The following is a 15,094-nucleotide window of genomic DNA, read 5'->3' as shown; positions in this document are numbered from 1 at the left end:
TTAATTCATGGTCCTTCTTCACATAACAGCAATATTATAGTGATGTGTGAATTTCACTTAATGCACCAATGAAAACAGGACAACATGTCATATGTATGGTTTTCCTAAATTGTATTTTAATCCTCAGTTCAAGTCACATATTACTCTCTCCCCAATAAATATTCAACATGTTACATCTCCACACTGCAGCTCCACTTCTCTCGGTAAACTATGCTTTTCTGTATCTCTGGACGACATCTTTCCAAAGCTTTAGGTGACGTGAACAAATATTTACAACAAGTCATGCTTAGCATCGAGCAAGAAGATCTGTAATAAAAAAACAAAACAAAAAACATGAGAAAACATTAGACAGGATGAAATAAGAGTAAAAAAATAAAACTGTACATGTATTAAATAAACCAAATCAAAATATAAGCCCTGTGCACAGCAGGCCTTGTACACACGTGTAAAGGTTGTCCTCACACAGGGACTGAGTGCAGCGAGTAGCTAAAATTTGACACATAGAATAAGGGATATACGTTCTTCTGTCACGGTGATGGCAGAAATACAGGTCGGCATTAACGTCGCAACCACACCCAAGTGTTGACGAGCCAGAAAGCTACAGTGACCGAGTACAGGATCATCTCTCGCTTTGCACGCTCCTTGTTTTCCTCTTCCAAATGTTGGAGTCTCCGGTTCAACTTGATGAGCTATAGATAAATAATAAAAAATAATAATTTTCTCAGTCACAGAGCTTCCACCATTGGCTTCTGTGCCACAAGATGGAGGTAGTGTTTGTATTAAGAACTAACCTGGCGTCGAAGCGTTGTTGCATCAACCACAGTCATGTCATCAGGCCCCCCGTCCAGCGCAGCTTCATATGTTGTTAACGCAAGCCTGGAAAAGAGAGCAGTCACTTTGAGAATTACATAACTCAACCACAACAGAGTGTTAATTACAGTAGCACATATTTGGTGTCTAAGAATAGCAACCTAATTTTAATTTTTCTACCGAGGCTTAACCTTATTTCTTGACCTGCAATGGGAATGGAAGGTAGGAAAAGATGCGGAGAAGGACAAAGGATCAGAATGAAGGTGAAGTGCCAGGTGAAGTTACCTGGAGTCATGCAGGGGGTTGGAGCTCGAAGCCGACCCCCCTCGCAGTGATGGTTTGCTACAGAGGTGGGGAAAGACAGGATCGGGAAAAGGGAAAAATAAGAGATAGAGCAACAAACACATGGCACAGTGTTGCACACATGCACACACCTCGCATGTAGTTCACATAACTACACTTTTTGTGTTGTCCCAGAACCCAAAAGGCTAAAGTTTCTATACCTTTTCACGTCTATTTTAACACTCATTTAAGTGCTCTCATATTATTATTATTATCATTATTATTATTATTATTATTATTATTTCATTATCCTTCAAAAACAGATCACAAAAATTCTATTGCTTTGTTTTTCAAGAAGCTCTTCTCTACCTGACATGAGGATAAGAATGTGGAAGAAAGTTTTATCAATCAAATTTCTGAAGTTGGCAGTGTATGAACAGTGTATGACAGTTCTTTTTGCTCTGAAATAAAACCTTTAAAATGGATTCATGTGCTGTGCGGGTTGTTTACAGGTTTTCCTAATACAACAAACAAACTTCCAAAGTTAAATCTAAATTTAAAGGGGACCTATTATGCTTTTCTGTATTGTGTCTTATAGCGTTACAAACTATTAATGTAGCAACACAGGGCCTGTTTCCAAAGCCTTTTCTACTCTGGCGACAGTATGACATCATCGTTAGTTAACACTACGTAGCCTACACTGTTACATGAAGCTACGTGCTAATGTCAGGGAAACGGGTTCTCCCCCATTTCGGATCATATTCCTGCTGGGCCGTGTTCAGTTGTGTTTAATAGCTTTTATTGGTGATTTTTCACGTTAAAAAGAGACGCTATTCTCCTTTGCAGTCATTCCCCCGACTGCAATGACTGAATTTCAGAGACCCTGAGATATGGTAGACCCAGAAACGCTGACTAGTCAGAGTAGATGGCTTTTTCAGGAGCGGGGCTTTAAGAGACAGGCCCTAAAATGGAGCGTCTCAGACAGAGGGTGATTATGGATGTTCCAGCAGAGATAGCTTTTTTTTTACCATTAAAGCACGTCAATGTGTTCTAGTAGAAACTCAAAAACAAGTATGAACCTGAAAATGAACATAATGGGTCCTCTTTAAAATGGTCGACAAGGCCTTGTACAACTTAAACAAATACACCTCCCACCACCACTTCCACCTGAAGACAGGTTCAACAGCTACTACTTGACCAAACTCTTAAGAAAAGCCACAGATGTAAACGGCACATGAGGAAATATGGCTACATTTTACATTTTGATTAATACATGCTGCATTAATATTGTTATTGAATGCTGCAGATAGTCAGTTAGAAATGGTCGTGTAATGATTGAGCCTACCACATAAACACTTCTAGGCCTTCTAACAACTTTTACATTTCAGAAACACCACTCCCCTTCCTCTAACAACAGGGTGCTGAGGAGCAGAAATCAAAGTAGCTTTAATGTGACTTTGAGGAAGAAAAAACAACTGGTGCAGTCAGTATTGCCCTCTGTGACCAATATCTAATAAGCAAAACAAGACCGGATGATCGAGAGGTCACCTGCGAGGGTTCTCATCCAAGACCTCCAGGACCTGCTGGTAGGCCCGACGTGTAGTGGACTGGATGAAAGATAGAACACCGCTAGCGCTGTACAGGTTGTGTTCTTCTTCAGTCACGGTGAGAGAGGGGCAAGGGTGGACAGTGGCTGGGGGGGACGGGGTCGCACTGCTCAGTGCCCACCATTAAGAGCAGCCAATTCAGAGGGAAAGGGAAGAAAAAGACAACAGAGGAAAGAAAGGAAGGAGGAAGGAGAGGGAGAAAAATAAGGAAAAGAAACTGTCCTCAACTTCACTGACTTTGTAAAAATTGCAACCGAGTGACCTGCCAACCACCAACACTGCTTTACTAACACATAATACACCCAACAAAAAAGCAAACAAAAACATAAACTAAAGGCACTGACAAGCAAATGATGACAATCTTGATTACATTACTCAAGACCTCTTGCTTGTTCTTGTGGCGACTTCAATAGAAACAGGACGTCACATGCAGTTGTGCTGAGGACAGTGACCAGGACATGAAGTATATTTTGCTGTATAATTATCAAACTGATAATATATGAAAATCCTAATCTAATATTTATAATTTTCTACCTACATATTAAAGCTACAGACCAAACATAGTGTGAAGTGGGTGCACACTGTAAAACTAATTCAGGTAATTCACCATTTTCCTTTACTGGTTTTCTATTGTGTTTCCCTTTGAATCCTGAAGTGTTGCTGAGCGGAGAGTGAGTTGGTTTCTACACCAAAAAATTATATTTTCTATCCCTTTCCAGTAATCCTAAAGTCAAACAATTCAAAACTGGGAAATGATAAAATCAAAACTGATTAGTACATCAGTCATGTTGTTAATGGATTAGTGTCGGTGACAAAAACAGCTAAATTCTGAATTGACACTGAGAGCAGCAAAGATCTCACCCCAAAAAGCTCACGACAACAAACAGCCAGCTACATCACAACGACAAAGGGACACAGAGGACACAGGACCAAAAGAAAGATGCTAATGCATGCACATAGGAGATAAGATGGAGCTGGTAGCAAGCTAATGATGTCATATTCAATACTCACGCAGAGTCATTGCGCATCAGCTGAGTGCTATGACGGGCAGCTGCATTCTCACTGGCTGAACGCTCCCGTCGTACTCGTGCAAGGGGCCGCATCTACAAAAAACAACAACAACTGATTAATTCAGGTTATGGTTTACTTTAGGGAAATTTTTTAGGCCAATAAATGGATTTAATGCAGTGTCCTTGTTGTTTTATAGCTTACCACCTCCTCGCTGTCTGGAGCCGCCCGCTGATCCTCTTCCAGGAAGTCCAGGGGCCGATCACTGAGGGTGAGCACTCTGGGTGGAGTCTTCAGTGATAGGGTTTCTAGTGGTGTTGACTGGATAAGGTCAAGGTCTCTGGGTCTTTGAAACTGGGGATCATTACTGTCCCCTGACAAAGAAAGGTGTGAATGAGAAACTGATGCTGATGCTTCACATGTATAGTGAACCAAGTGTGCCTGATGTCTTTTGTTTCATTTTCAGTGTTAAATACATGACACAACAAAGTCCTGAGCCACTGATAACAAGGACAGCTAGTATCTGTTAATGGTAATAACAAGCCACATAATATGTATATTACAGTCAGCTGACTGGCATCGATGTTGTGCAAAGTTTTATTGTGATAAAGACTTTGGACAACACTGAAAACACAGCCCTACAAAGAATGAATGCTTCACACCATACTAACCTGCAATCACAATTCTCTCTGGGACCTGCATTATGACACTGTGGGGGACCTCCTGAGATCCAAGATTAGGGTCCTCGCGGGGGTGAGGAGCCACTTTGAGCATCTCAGGGATGCGCATCCTTTGGCTGATCCCCTCTGTGTACTCCAGCTCATACTGGATACGGTTCATCTCCGCCATCTCCGCCGTAGGGGAAGGGAAGGCTGCTCCGTTCATTTTGCTGTGAGGAAGGATTTGTTCAGCAACACAGAGCTAACTGTCAGCCACAAAAAGGTCACAAAGGGCAGAGAGCATGTCAACATGAGACACCTGTGTCTGTTTGTTTCAGTTTTAGTCTTGTTGAACTTGTTATGCTGCATACCTGCTGCTATATCTCATCAAACTGCAGCTACTACACAGATCACAAAACAGAAATCTCTTTAAGAATCTCCTTGAAAAATTAATAGTGCAGCTTAAGAGCTGCAGGCAGGAGGAAAGATGGAACATTTCTCGTGACACAATCATATGATCATAACTTGGTGCCTTCTGACTTTGCAGAGGGAAACAAAGGGAGGTTACATGCACAAATTTGGCAGCAATCTTGACTTGTATTAGATACGAGCTGCAGCTTCTGCTTTCCAGGACATTATAATTCTATACCACAGATGCTAACATAATGCTAACATCAACAATGATGCTTATTACGCTAGTGTAGCTAACACAGTGGTTATTTGAACAACAATAAACACTAGCTCAGTGATTTTAGCAGCTGTTAGGACTTCTTACGTCACAACAAAAAGAAGCTGAAGCTAACGTTAGTTTTGATTTGACAGACAGACAAAACGTTAGCGCCATTACAAGCTAGCGCGGTAGTTTCAGTTTCTTACCTTTAGGTCTGTTGTGACGGTTAGCTTCCTTTCCGAAGAATAATTTATCAATTAAATACTGACAGAAATAAAACCTCTTAATATACTCAGAATAGTACGGTTAAGTGCAGGTATTACAGATGATGTAGCTGTTAGGCATCTCCTTCTAATATACAAGAGAGGAACCTCCTCTCTTCTTCCGCTGTCTGTCCCAAACAGGAAGTACCAACACTCAGGAGGAAGTGACGTCGCGTTACCAAGCGCTGAAATTAAAAGCAGAGAACTTCTACTCCGGTATACATTTATTTGATAATTATAGTTTTATGTATTTGTTAGCTGGAAGTTTGCGAGGACAGCGCATTGTGGGCTGCTGTTTTCTAGCTGCAGGCTTTGTGTTGTTGGTCACTTGAGCTTTGGTGCTCATATTGACTTGAATATGTTAATGTGTAGTTGGGTCAGGTACTGGTCAGGCGTCAAACCCAATATCCTGCCGATAATATCGTTTTTCTGTCATTGCATTGAGGTGAGTCCTGTTTTTGTTGTATCCTGTGGATGCCCATGCCATGTAACTATCCACAGGAACTGCCATGCAGGTATTTACCTGCCACTTGCTTCTCTCAGTAGGTACTCATCCTTAATTTGCTCCTCTAGATCCAAGGTTGCTTGGAGGGGATCGATGGATATGGTGATGGATTGTTAGAGCCGTCCTGTCTTGGCCAAGCTCAGCAGTCAGTTGTCTGACATAGGGGAGTCGTCCTGGGCCCAGAAAAGCTAAAAAAGCTGGCCCATATCCCATGGTCACTTTCTCTCTTCCTACAGCTGGCCACCCCTGCATCCATGGGCAGACATAAGACCATGGTGTCTCTGGGCATATACATGTAGGTGGCTCGTACATCTCTCCTCCATAGCAGTAAGACACAGACATTTTAGTTTTTGAGCAGCTTTTTGTTGTCGTTTTGCGTCTCTTTGTGGTCCTTTGTGTCTGTGATTGTCTTCCTAGTTTTTGTAATTGTTTTGTGTCTCTTTATAGTCATTCTAAATCTCTTGTACTTGCTTTCTGTCTCTTTGAAGTAATTGTATGTCTCTTCATGGTCATGTGTGTGTCTCTCTAGTCATTTTACATCTCTTCGTCGTCATTTTGAATATCTTTGTAGTTTCTCTCTGTCTCTTTGAAGTCATTTTATGTCTCTTCATGGTCATTTATGTGTCTGCATCTGTTTTGAACCTCTGTAGTCTCTTTCTGACTCCTTGAAATCATTTTTTTTTATTATTTTGAACCTCTTTGTCGATTCTTTTTTGTCTCCTTGTAGTCATTTTTTGTCTTCTTGGTTATTTTGAATCTCTTTGAAGTCATTTTCTGTCTCTTCGTGGTCATTTTGAATCTCTCTGTAATTTCTTTCTGTCTCCTTGAAGTCATTTTTTGTCTTTTTTGTGATTTTTAATCTTTTTGTGGTCATTTTGTGTCTCTCTGTGGTCGTTTTGCCTCTGTTCATAGTTGTTGTTTCTGTTTCCCTTTGCAGCAGTTTTGCATCTCTTTGTAGTTGTTTTGTGTCTCTCTTTAGATGTATCACGTTTCATTTTAGTAATTTTCAGTCTCTCCCTGGTGGGTGGGTGTAGTTTATTTGAGTGACATTTTGCAGGTGGAAGCCATGGGGCCTCCGCAATCCATCCATGCCTGCATCATCTTTTGTACCTTCAATCAACATCATAGTGGATGTTGTTTACCTAACTTTAAGAATTTGTATTCTAAGTAAATCTCTTGCCTGGACCTCCTCCTCACATTCTTTGAGCCAGTTTGCAACTCCCATTTTCATGCACAGAATTTGTAAATATGATACATTTTAAAAGCTTTTTGCAAGAGTTTCTTTTAGTACAACTGTAACATCATGTTGTTTTTTTCAATATGGATCATTTTATTTTATTTTTTTTATTTGAACTTTATTTACCCAGGAGAATCCCTTTGAAACTGTGAATCTCTTTTTAAGGGAGACCTGACCAAGACAGGCAGCAGCAAATAAAAACACACAGACAGAAAACACTACAAGAAATAAAATAAAATGAAATACAATAAAATAAAAAAGTCTAAAAGCATGTCTGGGTGTGTTACTGCACAGGTCAGTGTCGCCGGGGGTTGAGGGAGGTGGCCCCTCGGTGACTGTGGGTGGTGCGTTTCCACGGAGCCATTCAAAGGCTGCGATTGACGTTAGACAATAACGTCCTCCCCGCTTAACCAGTGAACGGGAAATCACGTCTGGAGCTCGGGAAATATCAACTGAACCCAAACATCAACTTCTCAGTCATGTCTAAAGGCGGACTTCCATGACTGTCAGGATGCTCTTCATTTGATGGATTAAGAGGCTGCGCCGAATGAGTTCTTCTCCGCGTCTGTAACCGGCTGAAATGATGTTCCCACATATTTTGTGTGTGATACTATTCGGCACTGTGCACATTGCATCTTCTTTGGAGCTGCAGTCTGGCATGTAAGTGACGTTTTCTAATTGAAATCCCTTCTACAGTTTCTAATTTGCACTAGATTTTATTGGATAATTAGGCCACTGAGAGTTTTACGCGTGCTTTAAAATAAGGCTAAAGCAACCATAGGTCGCTGTCATTTATTTATTTATTTATTTTACAAAGACGGTTATATCCATAGTCCACATTTCATAAGTGATTTAACTTCTGTCTTTAATTGTTACTTCAAAGTTTACTCTGCTCAGTGCCCACTAGGCGTCGCCCTTTCAGGTCCCCAATGAGCATGGATGTGTGTTTTATAGCTCTGTTGTTGTAACGTGCTTCTGCATAATAGCTTCCAGTGGAATGTTTTTATTTTTTGTGCATACTACTCCACCAGAGGTTTCCCACTTTAAATAGACTGTGCAGGACATGACTGAAGGAACTGTTTTCATGACAGGAGAAGCTAAATACTTCCTCTAATTAACTTCAGGCTTCTCTGTATTGAAGCCATATGGTTACTGGAGGAGGACACCTCTGGATAGTTTAGGATACCTGCACTGTCAACACACACAGATGCAGGCTGCTTATGATCGAGTGCTGCATAACGACCTTGTACACGTCAGTACATGCATGCAGGCACATGAACATGCAAACAAATCTGGAGAAGGGAAAAAAAAGTTCATGTGGAATTTAATTGGTTGTTTATGGGGTGCTGTAGGTAGTGTCTCTGGACCTCAAGCGTATTGCACCAAACAGGAAACTGTATGATTATTTGACAGTGTGTAAGTCATGAGCTGATGCACCTGAACATGTGTAGAGCATGTGGAAGTTCACGTCTGCTGAAATACATGCATAGGCTCTGCAGCTGGCTGCCATCACCACCTTCTACAGCCACCTCTGAGCTCAGTCAACCATCAACATAATATGTACAACAATGTAAAATGAAGTGCTCACATGCTGCTCTTAAAAGTCATCATACCAGTATATAGTGTTGTCCAAATTTGTTGCCAATTTGTACATATTTTGACTGCATCTGTCCAACTCTTTCTCATTTTTGTGTTTCCCATGCACAGGCCAAATGTTTGTGCCGACCAGGAGATGTCCATGTTGGGGGTCCGGCAGCCTTGTGTCCAGGCTTTTACCCGCATGGTTAAGGTGTGGAAACAGGGCTGCACCAGCCACAGATGGTGTATGGGCTATGAGAGGAGGTAAAAGCAAAAATACTATCACAGTGCACAAACACTGATTTAAAGCTACAGGTGGGAACTTTGATGAAAATAACTTTTTGTCCTATCTGCTGGAACTGTCGCTACATCCATCATCATCATGTCCCTCCTTCTCCTTCTGTTGCCTCTAATAGCATTTGCTAGAATCTACCTAGTGCACCAAAAGCAGCTAATCAGAGCTGAGGAGTCTCCAGCTCGGCTGTCAATCATGTCAATCGCTGCTTGTGTATGGTCAAACTGTCAAACTAGGCAGCGCTGATCAAATGTGAATCAAGATGATGTCACTGCATTGCCTATTTTTCGCCTGACATGTTTTCAGAAACATATTTTAGTGTGCTGTTTAGCTGTAAAGTGAGAAAGTTAGTGACTAGGGCACCCTACTGGACGGAGCAACTTTCCCATTGTTTTCGCAGATCATCTGTCTCATGTACTGCTTTGATGATGTCGTGACAGTTACAGCAAATATGACAAAAAGTGAATTTTGATAAAGTTACCAAGTATAGCTTCAGCAGTGGTTCAGTATTATTAACCACTATTCAATCAAGATGTCACATTCATGAGCACAGCTGCAGCAAATTAGGCTGCGATGGACTGTTTTACACGCAAACATTAACCCACTTCATAACTTTGAGTTTTCTGGTCAAGTGCCATCGCTGTGTCTGCCATTCATAAGATCCACTAGAATGACTGGAGCTGGAAACAGAGCTTCTCTTTCTCTTTGCTTGTTTGGTGGGATTGGAGATCATAATCTTGGAGCCACAAAACTGATTCACCCTAATCTGAAAAAGAAACATTAAAGCTTTGAATATGTCAAACAGGTCTCATTTTAGAAAATGAATTCTAGCACTACTTAAATGAAAGCAATTTTCCTTTACATCTGACAATGTTTTCCCATCATTTTGAACTGCAGTAAGTGGACATTATTAAAGGGACAGTTAATCCCCAAATCACCCAGTGCTATTTATCAGTCTAGACTGGTTTGGTGTGAGTTGCCGAGTGTCCGTAGAGATGTCTGCCTTTTCTCAAATATAATGGAACTAGATGGCACTCGGCTTGTGGTGCTCAAAGCGCCAAAACTATACATTTGAAAAACTCAACAGCAATGTCTCTTTCCAGAAATCATGCCAGGGTAACACAAGACAATCCACAGACCTTGTTGTGAGCAGTTTCATGTAGGAACTGTTTTCTTTCTGCCAAACTACACCCACCAACTGTATCACCACTCAGGAGGAAGTGTGCATCTACTCATGGACGAGAGCCTTGTGCTCCTGACAGCATAAGATGTAAATATTAATGGCGTCCTCCTCGGCTGAGCTGTAGCGTTAGCTAGCTCAGTGATGCTAGGTGAGCTAGCAGCTTCCTTCTGCGTGGTGATACGGTTGGTGGGTGGAGTCATGATTTCTGGGAAGAGACATTACTGTTGAGCTCTTCAAATGTATTTTTTTGGTGCTTTGAGCACCACAAGCTGAGTGCCATCTAGTTCCTTTTATATTTTGAGAGAAGGCAGACGTTTCTATTGCTGATATCTCCAACACTCAGCAACTAACACCAAAACAATCTAGACTGATAAACAGCACTACAGGTAAGAGGAAAAATATGTATTTTTGATTTGGGGGTGAACTGTCCCTTTAAGACTGTATTCCTTACAGGCCATACATGTTAACAGTATGTATGAACATATAATGTAACTTCCAGAAAATCCTATTATGTGACTATAACAGACTTCTCCTCCTCAGGACAGCATACTACACAGTGTACAGGCAGGTGTACAGCATGGATTTGCACACAGTCTATAAGTGCTGCCCTGGCTGGACTCGGAAGGGTGAAGAGATGGGCTGTCTGCATAGTGAGTAATGGCATTATACACACAAACTGTAGGCATCACATAGCTTTGGTATTGCTGTGAAGCTGCTGCATATATCAATTTGATATTACATACAATAATTTGCCTGGAAAAAATGTCAATGGCATTAGTCAGGAATGAAGCCAGCCTACTGATGTCTATATGTGCAAACATGGATACATCAGCAGCCTTATATGATGTGTGGAATCTGCAGGGGTGTGTGGAGCCAATACATGTTTCAATGGAGGCCAGTGTTCAGAGACTGGAGAGCAGATATGTCAGTGTCCACTGGGCTTCAAAGGGACACGTTGCCAATACGGTGAGTTTCTTGATTCTTTCATCTTTCTTCTTTTTAGACGTTCATATACAGTATAACAGAAAAAACGATGAGTGCAACCTTGTGAATCAGTGAAGTGACCTACATCCTCTGAGGACAACATGTTGTTGAAGCTCTAATAGGCCCAGTTCAGACCTTATGCTTTCACTTTGCACAAGCAGAATGTGCCTGTAGTGTGGCTGTGATTGGAGGCTGCTCTGTGAGGGGTCTCAGGGTAGTTAAAGGTAGAAGACGTGCTCTCTGGGAGGAATGGCTTCCTTTGAAGGCCGGAGCCTGGAGTGCTGTGGCAAACCCAGCTGAGCCTCCACTCTATAAAAACTGCATGTTAATGAGGGTGTATACAGTTCTGGTTTCATATGGTTGAGAAAGCAAAAGCCAAGAACACATTTAGCCACATATGACAATATTTACATTTAGGGGTAGTTGCTAAACAGTGCTTTAATAAATTAGATTACTGAAATTAGTTTTAGAAACAACTTCAATGCACAGTTCAACATTTTGTGGAATAAGGACATACAGTTATTTTATAAGTTGTGTTGGCGAGTTCAATGAGAAGATTGAAACCACTCTCTACATCTTTACGTTAGATGTGAAGCTACAGCCAGCAGCTGGTCCGCTTATCTTAGCATAACAACGCCTAGCTCTGTCAAACGGTAGCTAAATCGTCCTACCAGCACCTTTAAAGTTCACAAATTCACACGGTATACCTCAGTGACTTTTTGCTGTTGAAAGGCTATGTGCCAGACTTTTTCTTGGCTGGAGTAGTAACTTCCTGGAGTCTCCTCCCTACTGGTTGACATGCAACAGCTCAGAGGATTAAACAGATGAGGTATCAGGTTAACTTTTTATTCCTGTTTCTAGTCTTAATGCTAAGATAAGGATGCTGTTTGTAGCCTTATTGTTGCAGTCATAGACAGATATTACTGATGGGTGAAAGTGGATGAACACATCTTTTTGCATGACTCTTTTAGTGTCCAGTATATAGTGTGTCAGGGTCGGCCTTACAAACGTCCAAGTTCTTGTGAATCCCCAACTTTTCCACTCGCTTTTATTGTAATTACTGTTCATGCTGCCTGCTATAGTGAGAGAACAAGAAGCGATTCACTCGGACTCAAGTCCAGACCTTCACAGACAAGGCCAATAGTGCATTCACGTGCTCCTCGGATGATGCATTTATGAAAAGTGCATTTGTGAACTTATGAACTATCACTCAAGAGTGTATAAAGCATTTAATATTGAAGAGCAAATAAATGAAAGGTGGTCAGGTGAGCCATGACATGTAATCGGGAAGTCATTTTTTTATAGATTATTCTGATACCACATGAATGAAGATACTTGTCCCTGAAATGAATATTTTATCTTTACTCATGTAAACATGTTCATGATGACTGGCAGTGGATTGAAGAGAAATTTTCTGGGGCAGGCAGCACTAGCTTCCGAATGTGCATGTGGGATGACAGAGTGTCACAGAGAAACTGACTCCATATTTCGCTAGGTTTCAAAATTCAAAATGTCCGATACATTTACACGTAGTAACTTGAAGGAAGCAATACTGTGAAAAGAACAGGCCTCGAGGAAAGCCACTCAGCCTTGCAGCAAATTTCCCCCAGTGGCCACCTGCAGTATTGCAGCAAATAAATACCCTGCAGCCCAAAAATATTTTTCCCAATAGTCACCATTGTTAAACATACATCTGTAAAAGTGTTGACAGGACACCTTGAACTGCAAACAAGGCCAATTATGACTCGTTCTATTATGATTTTTTTAGCCATGGTCATTGACATTTTTGAAACTTTCTTTGAGCTGAGAGAAGCGATTCAAAAGTCTGTGATGTCATCACAATATAACGTCTATGTGCTGAGTGGGAACTTGCGGCTGGGGCAGGTGGAAGCGATACTACTGCGCATATTCAGTGGGACAGATACCGCGTGGGAAGCTAGAAAACTTTTTTGACATATGCGCCAGGTGAGCATCTCCATCGGAATGAAGAGGCACCATCTTGGGGTCTGGTATCTAGTTATTGTTAAAATCTATGGAAAAGAATGGGTCTGCTTGTGACTAACAGATATGAAATAAGGCCATTTCACCCACTGAATGGTATTAGCCTCTCAGAACGGGAACCTGCGATCTGCCATCATCAACTGTAAACACTTTCACTAAGCTTTTACAAAACTTGAATGTCCTTCTTGTCTCTGAGCGTGGTCTCGTCACCGTCTGTTTTTTCTACTGTCCTGACCCCTGCGGTCTACGTCAACACACAAACAGGAGGATGGTTGTTAGTGTTTTGGAAGATTCCCACTGAGACAGAATGGTGAACAGAGGATATTTGCTCCCAACCCCCACATGCTTGCACACACACACCCACACACTGCAGAGGTTCTCCGGGGCTTTTAAACAGTTTCTCCTCTTGCTGAGACACTTCACAGGAACGTGTTGTTGTTTGTTAGGAGCAGCTCTCCAGTGCGTTTGTTTTGACATGGGCTCTTTGGTTTTAACACATCGGAGTGACAGACAAGGAACTCGTAGAGATATTGGGTGTTATCAGAATTTCTCTAGGTTTCTCTTCCCCTCTTGAACATCCTGTGCTCCGGACTCATCTCGCTTTTGGTAAAACGTTTTTCCTTCCCTCATCTCTTGAGACAGATTTATCCTCACTGCTCTGCCAGAGTCATTATACGAGGAGAGAGCCAGCCAAGCTCCTGTTTTCAGCCAGGTTCCCTCACTGAACCTCTGCTTGCTGCAGAGACCTATAGACCAATAATCCTGTGTTGTAAAGATTGGAGCCCAGGTGTTACTTTATTTTAGAGCAATTTAGCTGGATCATCTCAACAAAAAGTACATTTTCAGAATCCATTTGGAAACTCTTGTAAGGTCCCTGTCATAATTAACATTTGCTTTGCTGAATTTCTTCAATTCAAATTGATTCAAAAAGACACTCTAATTGATATATTGGTGAGTTTTGACTACAGTAACGGATACTTCTGTCTAAATTGCACTGTTATATAAAGGCAACATATGCTTTTGCCATGCTTCAACAGCATCATGTAGCACTTCAGCTTATAACAGTGTTGTGTAGATAGGAGGAGTAATAACACTGTGGACAGTTGAGGTTTGTCCCTGTTAAAACAATTACAGGAATACACAGAGCTTTTGGAAATTTGGAAAACTCATCCATTAAGTGATGAGAGCACAGATGTGAAAACCGTCCCTGGTGTTAACACGTGATGTTGAGCAATCATAGGCCACCAGCATTATCTTAAGCATGAGAGTATGAGAACTTTTGGCAGCTCATGAGTAGAACTGTAAATAATTTGAAGCGGGTATGGATAAGACTGGTAGCCAAATATTCAGCAAAATACACAATAAATATAATGGACCATGGACTACATCCCTTACATAAAGGCTCCTACAAGTGTGACTTGTTTTGTTTCCTTATAAGTTGTGAGATTGGCCATTCCCAAAACCCTTTTTCCTTGATGGACAGAATTACCAGCCAGATCATGAAATGTTCTGTGTGTACAATGGATATTAGCCATGTATTACACATTTCAGCATAACATAATTACCAAGAGAGACCGCAACTCTAGCTCAACCTGGGAACCTGGAAATCTGTGCGTGCAGGCTGAGTCACCGGCGTTTCACCAGGGAATCCTCTTCATTATTAGATTTGCATTGTGAGCTTTTACATTCCACAGTGACGGAATTATTACTGTCCCATATGTGATTCATGTGTAATGGAGAAAAAGCAGGTACAGTGAAGAGGAAGGAATGTTGACTGCTGTAGATTTATCTTGGAGCAATAAGTTAAAGGCAACTGGACTGCGACTGTTTGGTTATGAAGATGTTTCACAGAGCTTCCTCAGATTTATTACATGGTGTTTCCTGCATTTTCTGATCCTTTCCCATGTGCAGTGAATCCTCCTGCATGTAGTGCATGTTGTAGCGTGGAAGCATTTGGCAGCTCTGCCTGTCTTTCTTTCAGTTTCCTGCCGAGCCTGGTTGATTTTCTGGTT

The 15,094-nt window shown here is 41.4% G+C and overlaps 2 protein-coding genes across 6 annotated transcripts in view; one reads left to right on the top strand and one right to left on the bottom strand.

Annotated features, from left to right (window-relative positions):
• Nucleotides 1–87: 87 nt before the first annotated feature.
• Nucleotides 88–5,442, bottom strand: mffa (mitochondrial fission factor a). Of its 3 annotated transcripts, XM_049576633.1 has the most exons (8): nt 5,243–5,442; nt 4,379–4,596; nt 3,912–4,081; nt 3,711–3,802; nt 2,641–2,805; nt 1,096–1,152; nt 792–876; nt 88–689 (listed from the first exon to the last, which is right to left on the bottom strand). In XM_049576633.1, the coding sequence occupies exons 2-8, from the start codon at nt 4,590–4,592 to the stop codon at nt 558–560; spliced, it is 915 nt and encodes a 304-aa protein (XP_049432590.1). In that variant the 5' UTR covers nt 4,593–4,596; nt 5,243–5,442; the 3' UTR covers nt 88–557. The 3 variants fall into 3 exon arrangements, with proteins under 3 accessions (XP_049432590.1, XP_049432591.1, XP_049432592.1); XM_049576634.1 differs by lacking the exon at nt 2,641–2,805; XM_049576635.1 differs by lacking the exons at nt 1,096–1,152; nt 2,641–2,805.
• Nucleotides 5,443–7,395: 1,953 nt separating this feature from the next.
• The window catches only part of megf6 (multiple EGF like domains 6), a 73,968-nt gene continuing 66,269 nt past the window's right edge, over nt 7,396–15,094 (top strand). For 2 of the 3 annotated variants that reach the window (XM_049577036.1, XM_049577035.1), the window contains exons 1-4: nt 7,397–7,701; nt 8,749–8,883; nt 10,638–10,747; nt 10,959–11,063. In XM_049577036.1, the coding sequence (XP_049432993.1) occupies nt 7,622–7,701; nt 8,749–8,883; nt 10,638–10,747; nt 10,959–11,063 (430 nt within the window). In that variant the 5' untranslated portion in view covers nt 7,397–7,621. Of the gene's footprint in view, nt 7,702–8,748; nt 8,884–10,637; nt 10,748–10,958; nt 11,064–15,094 lie in introns of all 3 variants that reach the window. The other variant, XM_049577038.1, reaches the window with a different exon arrangement.

The sequence above is a fragment of the Epinephelus fuscoguttatus genome, linkage group LG5, assembly GCF_011397635.1.
Source record: "Epinephelus fuscoguttatus linkage group LG5, E.fuscoguttatus.final_Chr_v1".
In the NCBI taxonomy this organism is placed as follows: Eukaryota; Metazoa; Chordata; class Actinopteri; order Perciformes; family Serranidae; genus Epinephelus; species Epinephelus fuscoguttatus.
Note: the sequence above shows the minus strand (reverse complement) of the source record. Positions and strands in the feature narration are given on the sequence as shown.